The following is a 15,200-nucleotide window of genomic DNA, read 5'->3' as shown; positions in this document are numbered from 1 at the left end:
TCGAGTGTCTACGACATGTCGAGAGTGGTCGACCAGAGTTGAACCCTCTTAAGCTCCCTATGGCACCAAGACTGCCAGAACCGAGGCCCTCGCTATGCATGTAGAGAATCAGAATAGGAAATGAGGGGCTCATTGAAAATAAGACTGAAAAAAATAAGGGCTGGCAGTCAAGAAAACCTCGGAAAGCAAAGGGGAGGATGTTGTAGGTAATTGAAACAGATAAATAATTTGGAAAGAAATAAAGAAAGTGGAGAAAAAATGGAGGTCGTGGGTTCGGATCCCACCTGGCGGTCATTTTTTCTCCACTTTCTTTCTTTCTTTCCAAATTATTTATCTGTTTCAATTACCTACCACATCCTCCCCTTTGCTTTCCGAGGTTTTCTTGACTGCCAACCCTTATTTTTTCAATCCTATATATATAAATATTCTGTATATAAATTCTGTTTATATATATATATATATATATATATATATATATATATATATATATATATATATATATATATATATAGAAGATAGGTCAGCAGTCTACGACGCCAAAGGAGGCATAGGGGTGTGGTTAGGCTCTTTTCTTTTTTACTACGGTTAATGAAGTGAACATTTTTTTTAAATATACAGAAGAAAGAAAGAAAAACACGCGCCCAGAGTGGGGACCGAACCCACGCCTTTCGATTACATGTCGAATGCCTTACCAATTCGGCTATCTGGGCGACTGTGTTCTCCCTCACTTTCTGGGCTATTTATATTTTACTAGAGGTGTATCTGACACTTGAGGGTGGTAGCCAGCGCCACTCTGACTACACGGGGAGAAGGGGACCTTCTTTTCAACCCCCGCGGCGTGACTCCAACGTCTACAGCCTGTCATGAGCGGGTAACTGGCGGGATATATATATATATATATATATATATATATATATACATCGATCTTCATCTGTGACAGACAACCCCCAAAACAACTGGTTGCATACTCTTCAATCTTCAAGCGGCTACCGTCTTACGTTGGCATCAAGGACAATGAGACAGCTGACTCCTTGAGCAAAGTGGTCCACTACCATGACACTTTTTCCTCTCTCTCCGCACAACCCTCACCACATTTGGCAGACCTGCCATCCTCATCCTATCCGAAGTAGAGTGTAAATTTTAAATTCTCTGAGCACGAGGTCACGGGTTCGATTCCCGGCCGCGGCGGCCGCTTTTCAGAAATGATGGAGGCGAAAAGCAAAAACGCCCGTGTCTACGAAATTTCGGCGCACGTTAAAGATCCCCAGGTGGTCAAAATTAATCCGTAGCCCTCCACTACGGCGCGCCTCATCGCCTGCGTTGCGTCAGCGCGTTAAATCAATCTATCAATTAAGCAGTCAAATTTTAAATCCTCAGAAGCGCGAGCAAAATAGGAGTCCGTAGATCGCCTGTGAATCGTTCGCGTCAGATAGGTTACCAGTAAAAAGCGCAAAGGCTCATGGGTACATTGTTTCCTCCCACGGAGTGCCGCCACTTCCGGTTCGGGAGCTCTCCTAGCCCCTCCGTCGGCTTTCAAACGTGTGTGTCCTGGTTTTTTGTGTGTCCACCTGGGGAAAAAACGCTCATGAATCGGGAATTTCATAGATAACAATGACTAACCCTACTAGAGGTTAATCCTGCAGCTTAGCACCCTGTGACAAATAAGCAACACACACAAACGCGCCTGAAAGTCGCCGGCGTACGGGTACAGTGGCTGGAATAGGAGAGTGTGGTTAGCGGCATGTTGTGACTGCGAGGCGCTTTGAAGCCGCTGATAGGGATCCGCGAGGGGGCACTCGATCGTTTACACGTCGCCTGCTGAGGTGGGCACGGATCGTATGCAATGCGATTGCCGCTTTGACCATAGAGAACACCGCTTGTTTCCTGTGCCGTAGCAAGTTCAAAGGTGCATTAGTGCCCCAAAAGCAGCGCCACAGTTTTGTGCCGGGCCGCTCTACGGTGTACGGTGTGCGGCCGCTAGGGGGCCAGCGGGAGCGGACTGCTGTCACGTCGGCTCCGTAAAATGTCCTTTTCTCTAGAGGAACAACCCAAATTTTGGCTTGAAAGTGATGTGCTGTGTTTGCGGAACTCCTAGGGACTCCGTGGATACCAAATTCAAGCCGTGAGTGGACTTTCTGAGACTTTTTCGCACCCTTTTTTTGGTTGACCACGCCGCAGCCTCGCTAACCCTAAGCCAAGCCAGGCTAGGCTTAGCAGCCCGGCGACCCCGGGCGTCCGCCATCAGATTCTTGGCGGCAGCCCGACGCGGCCGACAAAATGGTGATGGAAGTGGTGGTAGAAGGTACGGACATTGATCCGACGGAACTTAAGGAGTTAAACTGGATCACAAAGGTGACGAAAAAAGTAAAGGAACTACAAGATCAAGGTCGACGAGAAAAACAGAGCGCCGACGCTCCGTGCAACACGCTTTCAACAGCCGCCGCCGGAACAGCGACAAACGTTAAGAGGTCACCCATCGGAGAATATGTATAAAGCACGCCTGGCTGGCAAGCAGCTGGCGGAAAAATCGATTGCATCGCATCTGCCGAGACTGCCACACACGGACCACAAGGTGATTCTGCGACCCAAGGGCGGACTTGCACTCACCAAGCTCTCGGTCCCCTACGTAGGGGGAATGCTAAGACTTGCCGCCGACGTACAGTGGGAAAAAGGCAAAGAAGAAGACCAAGTTGTGTTAAACGACAAGCAAGGCACCATAACATACAGCACGCCGAGGCAAGAAGACGCCCTGAAAGTACTGTCTCTGAGAAAACTACCGATTGGAGACAAGGCCTACGAAATCACGTCCTACATGGCAGCACCGGAGAACTGCAGTAGAGGAGTAGTACATGGCATCGATCTCCGTTTCTCCGAGGAGGAACTCGAGGTCGGTTTCTCCCACCGCACTAACCCCCCTATCATCGGGGTGCGTAGGATGGGAAGATCCGAATCAGTGATCATCACTTTTGCCGATCCCCAAGTCCCACGATGGGTCAGGTGCTTCGGATCGCCCATCAAGTGCTTCCTATACCGAAAGAAGTATGAAGTCTGCTTTAAGTGCGGTGACATCGGTCATCGGTCGGACGTCTGCAGCAACAATCCCACCGACAAATGTAGGAAATGCGGTGATCCGTCGCCCACAAGTGAACACCGTTGTGTACCAAAATGTCAGCTGTGTGGAAAAGAACACGAGACGGGTGACAAGAGGTGCAAGGTTCTCTACCGCACCCCGTACGTCCTGAAAAAGAGACAATGGGAGCGAAAGCTCGGAGAACAGGCAAGGAAAGAAGAAGAAGCGGACGAGAAGCGGAGGCACAGAGAGGCGCAGTCAACCATCAAAGCATCGCAACGGGCAAGCCGAAGGGACCAGAGCCGGGATCGCGCGAGGAGCATGTCTCGAAGCCGAAGCAAGTCGAGGAACCGATCCGTCTCCTTCCCTCGCCTGCCACCTCTGAGGACTCAAACTATATCGACTGCTAATAGCTCGAGTGAAAACAGCGGCAGTGTCCGTGCATCACTGGAAAACTCGAAGACGAACGCACCAAAGGTAGGTTGGGTGAGTGGGACCGCCCAGGATGCAAATGCGGAGGTTGTAAGGAAGTTGACAGAGCAAAATAAGTTTCTGATGGAGCAAAATAAGCTTATAATGGAACAAAACGCAGAACTGAAAAGGCAGCTTGACGAAATCAAGACCGCAATCATCGCAAAGGCATCGGAACAGGTAGTTGAGTCGATGAAGGTAGTCCACTCTCCTCCTCTCGAACAACTTGAATCCAAACTAAACGATGTTGACGACAAACTCGCCAGTAGGGTGTCGAAATTAGAAAAGGTTTTCGTAGCAATGGCAGAGTTGAAGAGCCTGGAAAAGGTAGAGGATAGACTACTGGAAATGGAGAAACGCATGGACCGGTTAGATAAGTCTAACATTAGACGGCAAAAGAGCTCGAAAAATCAAGAATTCAACAGACCCGATGGATCACAGGCAACCGTATCTTACAGCCTGGCAGTGGAATAGTAGGGGCTACGGCAGAAAACGTTCGGTTTTGCAGGCTTTCCTCGACAGCGGCGAAGGTCGTCCGGAAATAATTGCGATTCAAGAATGTGGGAAAAATTCCAAATTATCGGGGTATAAAGCCTACCCGGGACTCGGAGGCGACACCCGGGTAGTCACGTTCGTCAAGCGAAACGTAACGGCAGTGCAGCACGAGACTGGGAATACCGAGATCGACCACACGATGGTGGAACTCATCCCGCGTAAGCGCACGGATAAGAGTCTATACGTCTTGAATGTGTACAGCTCACCCAGACAGAGGAAATGCGATTTTGGAGACTTGTTTTTCAGAGCAAAACATCTAACCAAAGGTGCTCCCTTGTTGGTCATGGGGGATTTCAACGCCCCACATCCAGCTTGGGGGTACAAACACACTCCAGTCAAAGGTAGGGCCTTGTGCCAGACAATTCAACACCACGATCTACTGCTAATCACTGACCCGATGAATCCGACGAGGCAAGGTAATAGTGTGTGGTCAGACACAACACCCGATCTCACCCTCACACACGGCGTAGTCAAGGCCACGTGGCGAAATACCGGGGAAGACCTAGGCAGCGATCACAAAATCATAGAAATCGTAGTCAGCAATGTTACCCCAGTTCCGAAAATGCGCAAGCACAAAATCACTAGCTGGGAAACTTTCAGAAGCATAGACGCGACGGCAAGCGAACCGATACGCGACATTGGGGAGTGGAGTAAGAAAATTATCGAAGCCGCTCAAGCGGCAACGGACGAGATAGAGACGGACGAAGGGATCAAAACGACTGACAGCCGCCTCATCGGATTATGGAGGAAAAAGAAAGAATTAGAGGAGAAACTCAAACATAAAAAATGGGACAGGAACCTACGTAGGAGGATTGCAGCCTTAAATAGGGAGATAGAGGACTATTCTTTAGAGCTGACCAGACTAAATTGGGCAAACACATGCAGTCAGATGAACAAAGAAATGGGAAACGCGAAAACGTGGAAGTTACTTAGACACCTACTCGATCCGGAAAAGACCAGATCGGAGGCGCGCCAGCAACTCCAAACCCTTGTCTACAAGTTCGAGGGAACCACGCAAGACTTACTAGACGAGGTCCGTAGCCGATACCTGGGGCCGTCCACCCGCGAAACTCTTCCTGAATACGCAGGAGCCGCAAACGAGGCCTTGGACGCTCCGATTACAGTAGCGGAAGTTAGAGCAGAGCTAAATCGCCTTAGAACCAAAACTGCCGCCGGGCCAGACAAAGTCAGCAACAAAATGCTACGAAATCTCACCGAAGAGTCCATCTATGACTTAGCCGCTTACATGCAAAAATGCTGGGACAACGGGGAGATTCCTCTGGAATGGAAAAGGGCCAATCTGGTCCTCATTCCGAAACCTGGAAAGACACTAAGACTCGAAAATCTAAGACCGATCTCTATCACGTCATGTGTCGGCAAGCTAATGGAACGCGTAGTCCAGACCAGACTTAGCCGACATCTCGAGGACGAGGAACTGTACCCGGACTCAATGATAGGATTCAGAGCTAAGCTTTCGGTCTGCGATGTAATGCTCCAGATCAGAGAGGATATCATAAACTACACGGGTAAAGATACGAGAGCCATCGTCGGTCTTGACGTTGCCAAGGCCTTCGACAACGTCAGACACACAGCCATCCTTCACAACTTGAGCAAGCTAAACGTAGGCGCTAAAACGTACAACTACGTGCGAAATTTCCTCTCGGATCGTACGGCAAACATAGAACTGGGAGGTATGTCCCTCGAAAACATCAATCTAGGCAACACGGGAACGCCACAAGGTTCGGTACTATCTCCCACCCTCTTTAATGTGGCTATGATTGGACTCCCGGAAAAACTCGACAGGACAGAAGGCCTAAGGTACACCATGTATGCGGACGATCTCACGCTGTGGGTAAACCGTGGCAGCGATGGACATATTGAGAACGTTCTTCAGAATGCCATAGACGAGATCGAAAGCTACTTAGAGCCGCTGGGACTCAAATGTTCGGCCGAAAAATCCGAGGCGCTTTTCCTCGTCTCCAAAAACAACAGAAGGATGGGCAGAAATGGCTGCGACATAAGACTGAAGGCCGGCGGCAAGCCTATACCAGCAAGGGACAAGCTCAGAGTCCTCGGGCTATACGTTCAGGACTCCGGTAGAAATACTGAGACTATCCGCAAACTCGACAACGCCGTCGCGCAAATTTGCAGAATGTTAAGGCGAATCTCCAACAAGCACGGGGGAATGAAAGAGACTAATCTACTCAGGCTCTTTCAAGCCTTTGGCGTTAGCAGGGTACTCTTCGTAGCCCCCTTCATGAAGCTAACCAAGGCAGAAAAAAGCTCGACATCATAATTAGAAAGGGCATCAAATGTGCGCTAGGTCTTCCCCCTAACACCTCGACGGCCAAAATACTTAGTATGGGTGTATCTAATACTATCGATTAACTGATTGAGGCGGTAAATGCGTCACAACAACAACGGCTGCTGAGCAGCAAGACGGGTCGGAGGATATTAGAGCGTCTGGGATACCAGACAAGAGAAAGAGGCAGAGACAGTATAGAGCTACCCAGGCAGCTCAGGGAAAAACTTACTGTGTCACCACTGCCAAGAAACATGAGCCCAACGCATCATGAGGCTAGACGTAAAAGTAGAGCCAGAGCCCTGCAAATTAGATATGGTGGCAGGACTGACGTCCTGTACACAGACGCAGCTCAATATCAGACGAAAAAAGCTTTCGCAGCAGTGGCGGTTACGGAAAACGGAGTCCCCGTTTCGTGCTGCACGGTACTGAGCGAAGACATAACAGAGGCAGAAGAGTCAGCCATCGCTCAGGCGATGACTCAATCAGGAATAAAAACGATAGTGAGCGACTCGAAGTCCGCCATCAGAAACTTCGATCGAGGAAGGATCTCCAATGCCGCATGGAAGATCCTCGCGAACGCAAAGGCTCCCATAGAACAGGCAACATTAGTGTGGGCACCAGCTCATACGGGTCTCATCGGGAATGAAAAGGCACATGCGACCGCCCGAGGTCTGACAGTCCGGACGATCGCCGCCGCCACCGAGCCAGACGCGGTTCCTCCGTACGCGGAGCCCCTCCCGAGTGCAGACGACGGGCTAGGAACCTTCCACGAAATAGTACAATACTATAGACTAGCGAGGAAAGTACTACCGCCGGCTCACCCGCACCTTACTAGGAAAGAGGAAATATACTGGAGAAGGTTACAGGCGGGGGTATTCCCAAACCCCGTATTGTACAGTAAATGGCACCCCAAAGTATTTGATTCCAAATGCAAAAAATGTCAGGGCATAGCGGATCTCGTTCACATGGTCTGGACGTGTCCCTCTTACAAAAAACCTCACAGAAATGCTGCATCCTGGGAGGCCCTGCTACTCAGCCAGGCCTCCAGCAGTCAGAGAAAAATCATCGGTCTCGCCCTGGAAGCCGCTGAATCGCAAGGGATTCTGGCTGACTGATGGGGGGACACACCCTTTTGTGCTTTTGACTGGTGTAAATAAAGTTTCCCCTCCTCTACGGTGTACAGGTCCTGCAAAAACAAACTGTCGTTTGGCGTTCCGAAGGACACGCGTCTGTATTGGCGCAGTGGCGACGAGCAATACCACGTACTGAGAAGCGGCTCAAGAAAAACACCGCTGTGTGCGAGCTACACATCGGCGAATGGTAAATCTCAAGGCCCATCGAACATACCGTGAAAGGAGTTGTTGTCCCAATCTACAGGGGCAGGCCTCGGTTGCTCCTGGAAGCTGTGTCCACGCAATTTCTCAATCTTCCGAAGTACCAGCCGAAACAACTTCCCGAGCAGGAAGTGTCAAGGGAGAAGTGCACCCGCGGCCCCACCGAGCAATAAAAACGCTATGATGGTGACTCCACTGTGAGTGCAGAGTTTGAAGAACCCCTATGCCCCTTTTCTGTCAAGAACTTGACCCTACCTTCGGCAACATGGGGGAAACCACACGCAGAGTGTTTCGCCCTCCACAGTGGCTTACAGCGTCTGTCGCACTATGCAGGATTAAGCCAAAGCCCGTACACGTACCCTACCAGGCATTGGAAGCATTTACGAAGCATCTGACATACTGAAGAAGTCTGCCACTCTCCCCGTCCACGACTATCAAATTCGTTTTGGTCCTCTAGCTGCACTTTTACACGAAGGCATTGAAAAAGGAGAAGGCATGCCTCTTCGTGAAAGGAAGAAGCACTTAAAGCTCAATTGCCCAACGTAACAGTAACAATCGAAGGTCGAAGACGCTTTTCCGAAGACATTTCGAGAAAAAAAAATGCTTGAATTTGTTCACGCACACACAAAAAAAGAACTAGCAGCGAAAGGCAAGGTCCATTGAGCAAAGAAAGTTGATGGCTCCGAGCCTTTGTAATTTTGAACGAATCATGAGAAATTCGCCAAAAGTAAGCAGGTTTTGTTTGTTTGTAACGAGCACGGCGAAAATAAAATGCGTGTTTACCAGTTACCAGTCCACAATTCTCTGATTTGCAATTCATAAGTGTCAGAGCCAGCAGGCTATATTCGGCTGTCAAAGCACGCCCAGTCGAGTTTGAACTTCGGTTGTAGTTATTCAAAAAATACGACATTCATTCTATCTCAATTTGCGCGAGACCGTAGAATAGCTATAAAAGAGGCTTCCTCGATATGGTGCTGCGCGCGAATACATTCGTATTCCATATACCGCCGCCGCCACAGCGAACGTGTAAAGCCCGTTCTACATGGGGCGAATTTCGCTTGCGAATTCGCAGTTGCGGCGCCGCTCGTGCACCAAAACGATCTATTCTCGTTGCTGTGGCGAATTTCCAAAGGTTTGCAAGAGTCGAACTTCTCTTGTAAACGCCGCTTAGCATTTGGCAATATGTCGCAGCAGTGAAAATAGGAAAATAAATCGTTTCGGCGCACGGGCGGCGCCGCAACTGCGAATTCGCAGGCGAAATTCGCCCCATGTAGAACGGGCTTAGGCGTGCGACAGCTCCACCTGGAATTTCCTCCGACAGCGTCACGCGGGAGTGGACACGGTCGTCACACTTTCCTATTCTAGCCACTGTAGTGCGGGAGGGCAGGAAAGATCTCGAACCGGAAGTAGCATCAGCAGACGGTGTACCCGTGAGCCTTTGCGCTTTTAACGGTCACCTATTGACAGCAGCCATTACTATTGATAGTGCAATGAGTTCAGCAGAAAAATACTCACAGCATGAGTGCGCACACACCGACGAGCAACACCGAGTATATATTGCGTTTGGCGAAGTTGGGGGGGTCTCCTCGAGGGCCCGAATCGGCAGCCACACTGGTGGACGATGGGCGACAACACACGCAAGAAAAACCGACCACAGGCACGATCACCGACAGAATAAGGCACACCACTACCAGCGCCAACAGTGCTGGGAGGTCACCGAGCACCTGCAACAATTTCCGATGGTGAGTAGAGCGAGAAAGAGAAAAATGTAGCTCATGTTTAACACTTCGACACCTAGTTGTCACGACCAAAAGCAAATAGTACGTGCACAGCGGCAAGTGATTGATTGATTGATTGTTTGTTTGTTTGTTTGTTTGTTTGTTTGTTTGTTTGTTTGTTTGTTTGATTGATTGATTGATTGATTGATTGATTGATTGATTGATTGATTGATTGATTGATTGATTGATTGATTGATTGATTGATTGATTGATTGTTTGTTTGTTTGTTTGATTGATTGATTGATTGATTGATGGATTGATTGATTGATTGATTGATTGATTGATTGATTGATTGATTGATTGATTGATTGATTGATTGATTGATTGTTTGATTGATTGTTTGTTTGTTTGTTTGTTTGTTTGATTGATTGATTGATTGATTGATTGATTGATTGATTGATTGATTGATTGATTGATTGATTGATTGATTGATTGATTGTAGGGTTTAACGCGCCGACGCAACGCAGGCGATGAGGCGCGCCGTAGTGGAGGGCTCCGGATTAATTTTGACCACCTGGGGATCACAGCGGCAAGTGAAAGTTTGTCTTCGCTTTAGATTTCGCGACCTGCCATCTAGCTACAGCGGAATCTCGTTGATGCGATACGGCATACCTTTTTCGGCTTAAGTCGTTTTTCTTTTTATTCCCGGCCAATGTCCCTTTGAAATAATGCATCTTTGTGCGTTTAATACGATCACATTTTGGCCAAAAATTGGATAATACGATCGCGAAAGTGAATCTTGACCGACATTTATAGGGATCTTATGTTTACTCTTCGCTATACTAGCTCGAACCGCTTTACAAAAATGCATTATCTGCACGTTGCGGGGCTGCTGGGGCCCCCTGCAGTGCCGGTTTTTCGGCGAAAACACCGCTGCCAGGCCTGGCAGCTCCGTCCAATGATGATGTAACGTCAGGCGATACCTTGCGCCATCTCGCAAAACGTATCATAATCGCACCGGAGGACATCCTGCTTATAATGCTTCAAGGAAGTTAGAGCGCCAGGAGTCAACAACAAAGGGTCAGTTCTGGCGAAAAAGTTGACATAACCTCGCTCTTACTGAAGACTTCCAAGTGTCCGGCGGCTGGATTCGCCGATTTAAGGCGCAACACGAATTGTCGAACCAAAAGAGCGCCCGGCGAAGCGAAAAATACCGCTAGCTTCTTTTTTACGTTGGAGAAGAAGTACGTTGAAAAAAGGAAGTGCCGCACAAATTGACCAGCAACTTCAACGTTGCTCAGTAAATGGGACTTGCTGACGGAGTATGCTTATTTTCCTCCTGTTTTTCACATGTTTGGATAATACGATTTTCGCATAATACGTTTTATTTTCTGGTTCCCGTGAAAAATGTATCAACAAGATTTCACTGTATATCTAATGAATACCCGCCGCGGTGGCTCAGTGGCTAAGGCGTTGCGCTACTGAGCATGAGGTCGTGGGTTGGATTCCCGGCCGCGGCGGCCGCTTTTCTGATGGAGGCGTAAAGCAAAAACGCCAGTGTGTACGAGATTTCAGCGCACGTTAAATATCCCCAGGTGGTCAGAATTAATCCGGAGCCCTCCACTACGGCGCGCCTCATCGTCTGCGTTGCGTTGGCACGTTAAACCCTATAATCAAACAATTATTCAACCTAATGGATGATTTCGTTCATTCTTTCGCTTGCGCTGAAGGGCACGCACGGACCACCCAGCCGGCGACCCATCGACGGCGAGACTGAGGAACCAAGCGCTGGTAAAGCAGCACCTTTTTTGTGCGTGCATCGTGTGTTCCTCTAGTCTTCGCTCCTGTAAACACAATCATGACCATCAACATCAGCCTGTGTACGCCAAAGGCCTCTCCTATGGATCTGCAATTATCCCTGTCCTGTTCTAATCACGACCAATTTATCCCCGCAAACTTCTTGATCTCATCTGCCCACCTAACTTTCCGGCGCCCCTGCCACGCTTGCCTTCTCTGGGGATCCACTATGTTACCCTCAATGATCAACGGTTATCTTGCCTTCGCATTACATGCCCTGCCCACGTCCATTTCTTCTTAAATTCTACTAATATGTCCTTAACACGCGTTTGTTCCCTGACCCAATGCGCTCTCTTCTTCCTTAACGTTAAACTTATCTTCCAATCAGCGCAGTACCAATTGCGAAACACTCACCTATTCACGTGTTTCGCTTACGCTGGATCGCACGCACATGGCCAAGCCGCCGCTAGGGGATAATGCGTAGGCGAAGAAGCTGTTTCCAAGCTGTTTCACCCTCGCCTAGTCACATGATACCGCAGCGACGCAGCTGGGGGCAAGCGAAGCGATAAGAAGGGCGCAGCTTGCTCGCCGGTGGCTGAAGGTGAACGCGGTGCGATGAAAAATATAACATAGTAGAGCTTTCATTCTAAAAATCCTGAGCCGTCCAACTCTGTGAAAGACGAGCTGTGAAGCGCTGGTGTTTTACCTCAATCGACGCATCTAAGCAGGAAACAAAACACATTTTGTTGTTTTTTTAAGATTGAGTACACTTCCTAGCCAACTAAGTGAATGAAACATGGAAGTACTAGAGTTAGTTTGCTTTTTTTTTTTTTCGATAAAACAAGAGTTTCACCTGCTCCAACCTAACCACACTTCCACAGTCGACGGCGATATGCATTTTCGGATGCATTTTCGGTTGTATTCGGATATGTGAAGTCGAGAGCATGACGGGATCCCGTCTGGCCGGGAGGGCACATTCGAAACAAAAAGGAGACGCCGACCAGTCCAAACAAAACATACTGACGTTTCGGCTTCCAGCACGGAAGCCTTAATGAATGCATCACCAGAAGTCGGTCGTTGAAATGGGCTTGAGCAATCGCTCCAAAGAGCGTGCGTAGATCGGGTTTCGGTTTCCGTCGTTACGATTGACTGTGTTAGATGGGGTCGAATGATTAGTGATTCCAGATGAAGCCGTGATGCTGTGATTTTTTCTGTTGCGACGATTCTTGCGTTGTCTCAATCAATCTTGTGGTCATTCCCGACGGCGTGCTCGGGTAAAGCATTATTGCGGACGCTCTTATTCTTTACGTCACGGGCGTGCTGGGAATGACCACAAGATTGATTGGGACAACGCCGCCTGTATAATACCTGCCTAACGCGTGAGCGAAAAATGGCCAAACAGCCACTCTCCTGTTGCTCTTTCTTACCCTTTCCCGCTCCGCAGCCTTCCTACGCGCTTTCATGTCTGCCAGCCAGCGCCGCTTCTTGGAAACTATGCAAAAGAGTTGACAGTTTTTCTAGTGTTCCCTAGGCGGCGCTCCGACACCTTCGAGGCAAGCTGACAGACACACGCTGTAGAAGTGGGTGCAGTGTTCTCGACTCGCGAGCAGTGACGTAAGGCGGGACGTCCACCGGCGCGCGCCACATACCGGATGAGTGCCTGAACTAAGCATCCCTATCGCTCCCATTTGAAAGCGGGTGACGCGATAGGCAATGTTTATACAGGCAGCGTTGATTGGGACAACGCAAGAATCGTCGCAACAGAAAAAATGACAGCATCATGGCTTCATCTGGAATCACTAATCATTCAGACCCCATCTAACAGAGTCAATCGTAACGACGGAAATCTAAACCCGATCTACGCACGCTCTTTACAGCGATTACTCAAGCCCACTTAAACGACCCACTTCTGGTGATGCATTCATTGTGAACAAGGCTTCCATGCTGGAAGCCGAAACGTCAGTACGTTTTGTTTGAACTGGTCGGCGTCTCTTTTTTGTTTCGAATATTTGGATATGTATTCGGATGTATTTGGATGTATTCGGCATTTTCGGATGTACTTGCTGGTTTTGTGCGCCCGTATCCGACCCGGGATCATAATGTTTCTCTATTTTCTCTTTCTCCAACGATTTCGAAATTCCTATTTCCCCTAAAAATAGAGACGAACTACTTCCAATAAGTCTTCGTTGGCACTCTTGACTTATCGCTTTCTATCATAATTAATAGATACGTATCCTGCGGTTTTCAGTCAGGTTCTGAAAATTACCCAGTTTTCAGAGCTGGAACTAACTTAAAAGCGGAAGTTTCCAACTCGCCAGCAGACACCCATTTTCTACAGTACTTACGAAAAATATGTTCATAGCCAAGAATGGCAGTGGATCCAGTAGGAACTCTTCACTCAATAGGCCTGACGAGCAAGAGAAATGAAATAGGCATCAAGGGTTGCTCAACTGCATAACCTTCAAAGCAAACATCGAGTAACGTAAAGGACGAATGGCTAGCCGAAGCGACATGTATTCTGCAACCGCAAGGATAACGTAAAGCGTGTTTCATTGCCAAACAAAATACCAAGGTAGAGACACACATTTACAGAGGACGATTTTAAACACTGGACAGTATTGAGGAACCATTTTAAATCCCGGGAGTTATGAACGTCGTTTCGCGAAAAGTAGTCCTCAATATTATAGCGAAGCGGTGCACATAAATATCCTGTGTGTACGACCACACACTTCAGCAACATTCAACGTTTGTTCCTTAGCACATCGCTTAGATGCAGTAGTTATAGGGACGGAGCCTCACATAATATCCACATCGAATTACATTCAAAGTTAAAATAACATTAGATGCTTGTTCCTAAGCAGGAACCCCTTAACAGAAATTTAACTAATCAGCCATTCTACTCTGGGAGGCTCGATGACCAGCGACGCCTTTTAAAAAACACAGGGCATACAGTTGACTTGAATTTAGGTAACAGGTAAACGCACACTTTATTTCCGTTCAGCGTTCACGGTGGTCATCACTAAGGAAGACAGAAGTACGCTTTTATTTTAGCCCTACTGGCCTTGAAAATGGCGCCGATTGGTAACTAGTAATCAGACGAATAGGCTTGAGGTCTAACTGATGGCGTTTTCATAAAAAGCGTTTTCAGGCAAAACGCTTTCATAAAGCGTTTTCAGACAAAGCACAGGAATAAATTCGTTAAAGGAGTACTGACACGAAATTTTTATGTTACGTTTTTTTCGCTGCTATGCGTGCCTACCAGCCCACTAATCATAGAATGACAGATTAGATGGTCGAACGCCGCGTAAACATTCATTTACGGCGTCGTTTATTCGTGCCAGTTTCGGTTTCGACAAAAAAACGCCGAGCGGCCGCCATGACAGCATGTATCACATGGCGTCACCATTCTTCCGTATCGCTGCCTCTCTGGAAGCGCGCGCGAGCGAGCGCACGCGCGCGCCCAGACCGGCCGAGGTCTTCGCCGTCCCCACAGGCCCGGGCAGCATGACGTCAGTCCCAAAACCATGACGTGTACACACGCCCGAGCAGCGCGCGCCAACCACAGCCAGCGCGTCGGTTTCGTCACGGGAGCCCCGACGTCGACAGTTTGGGGTACGTAGCAGATGATGTCACGTCGACCCGCTCTGGCCTTTCTCGTGCGGGCGAAGATTAAAATGGATTTTAAATATGTTTCGCTGAACGGTTGCTGTTGACACTTGCTGGGAGATATCTCCTGATAAAAAGGAAGCGTTTTATATAGTTATCTCAGCTTTGAAATTTCGTGTCAGTACTCCTTTAAGTGCACTGAGCGTGTCGTGTACCAGATTCCGCTACGTTGCGGCAAGGTGTACGTGGCCCAATCGGGCAGGTGTCTGAACGTACGCTTAAAGGAGCACAGCTACAATGTTCGTACTAAGAACGGAGGCTTTCTCGATACGCACTGCAAAAAC

General features: G+C 48.5%; 1 protein-coding gene across 1 annotated transcript in view; it reads right to left on the bottom strand.

Annotated features, from left to right (window-relative positions):
* LOC144139813 (uncharacterized) overlaps nt 1–15,200 on the bottom strand; it is a 110,406-nt gene that overhangs the window by 89,277 nt on the left and 5,929 nt on the right. The window contains exon 3 of the mRNA XM_077672065.1: nt 9,251–9,459. Within this exon, the coding sequence (XP_077528191.1) occupies nt 9,251–9,459 (209 nt within the window). The remainder of the gene's footprint in view (nt 1–9,250; nt 9,460–15,200) is intronic.

This window comes from Haemaphysalis longicornis, unplaced genomic scaffold (assembly GCF_048455015.1).
Source record: "Haemaphysalis longicornis isolate Haplotype H1 unplaced genomic scaffold, Haemaphysalis longicornis Haplotype H1 scaffold_5, whole genome shotgun sequence".
Taxonomy (NCBI): domain Eukaryota; kingdom Metazoa; phylum Arthropoda; class Arachnida; order Ixodida; family Ixodidae; genus Haemaphysalis; species Haemaphysalis longicornis.
Note: the sequence above shows the minus strand (reverse complement) of the source record. Positions and strands in the feature narration are given on the sequence as shown.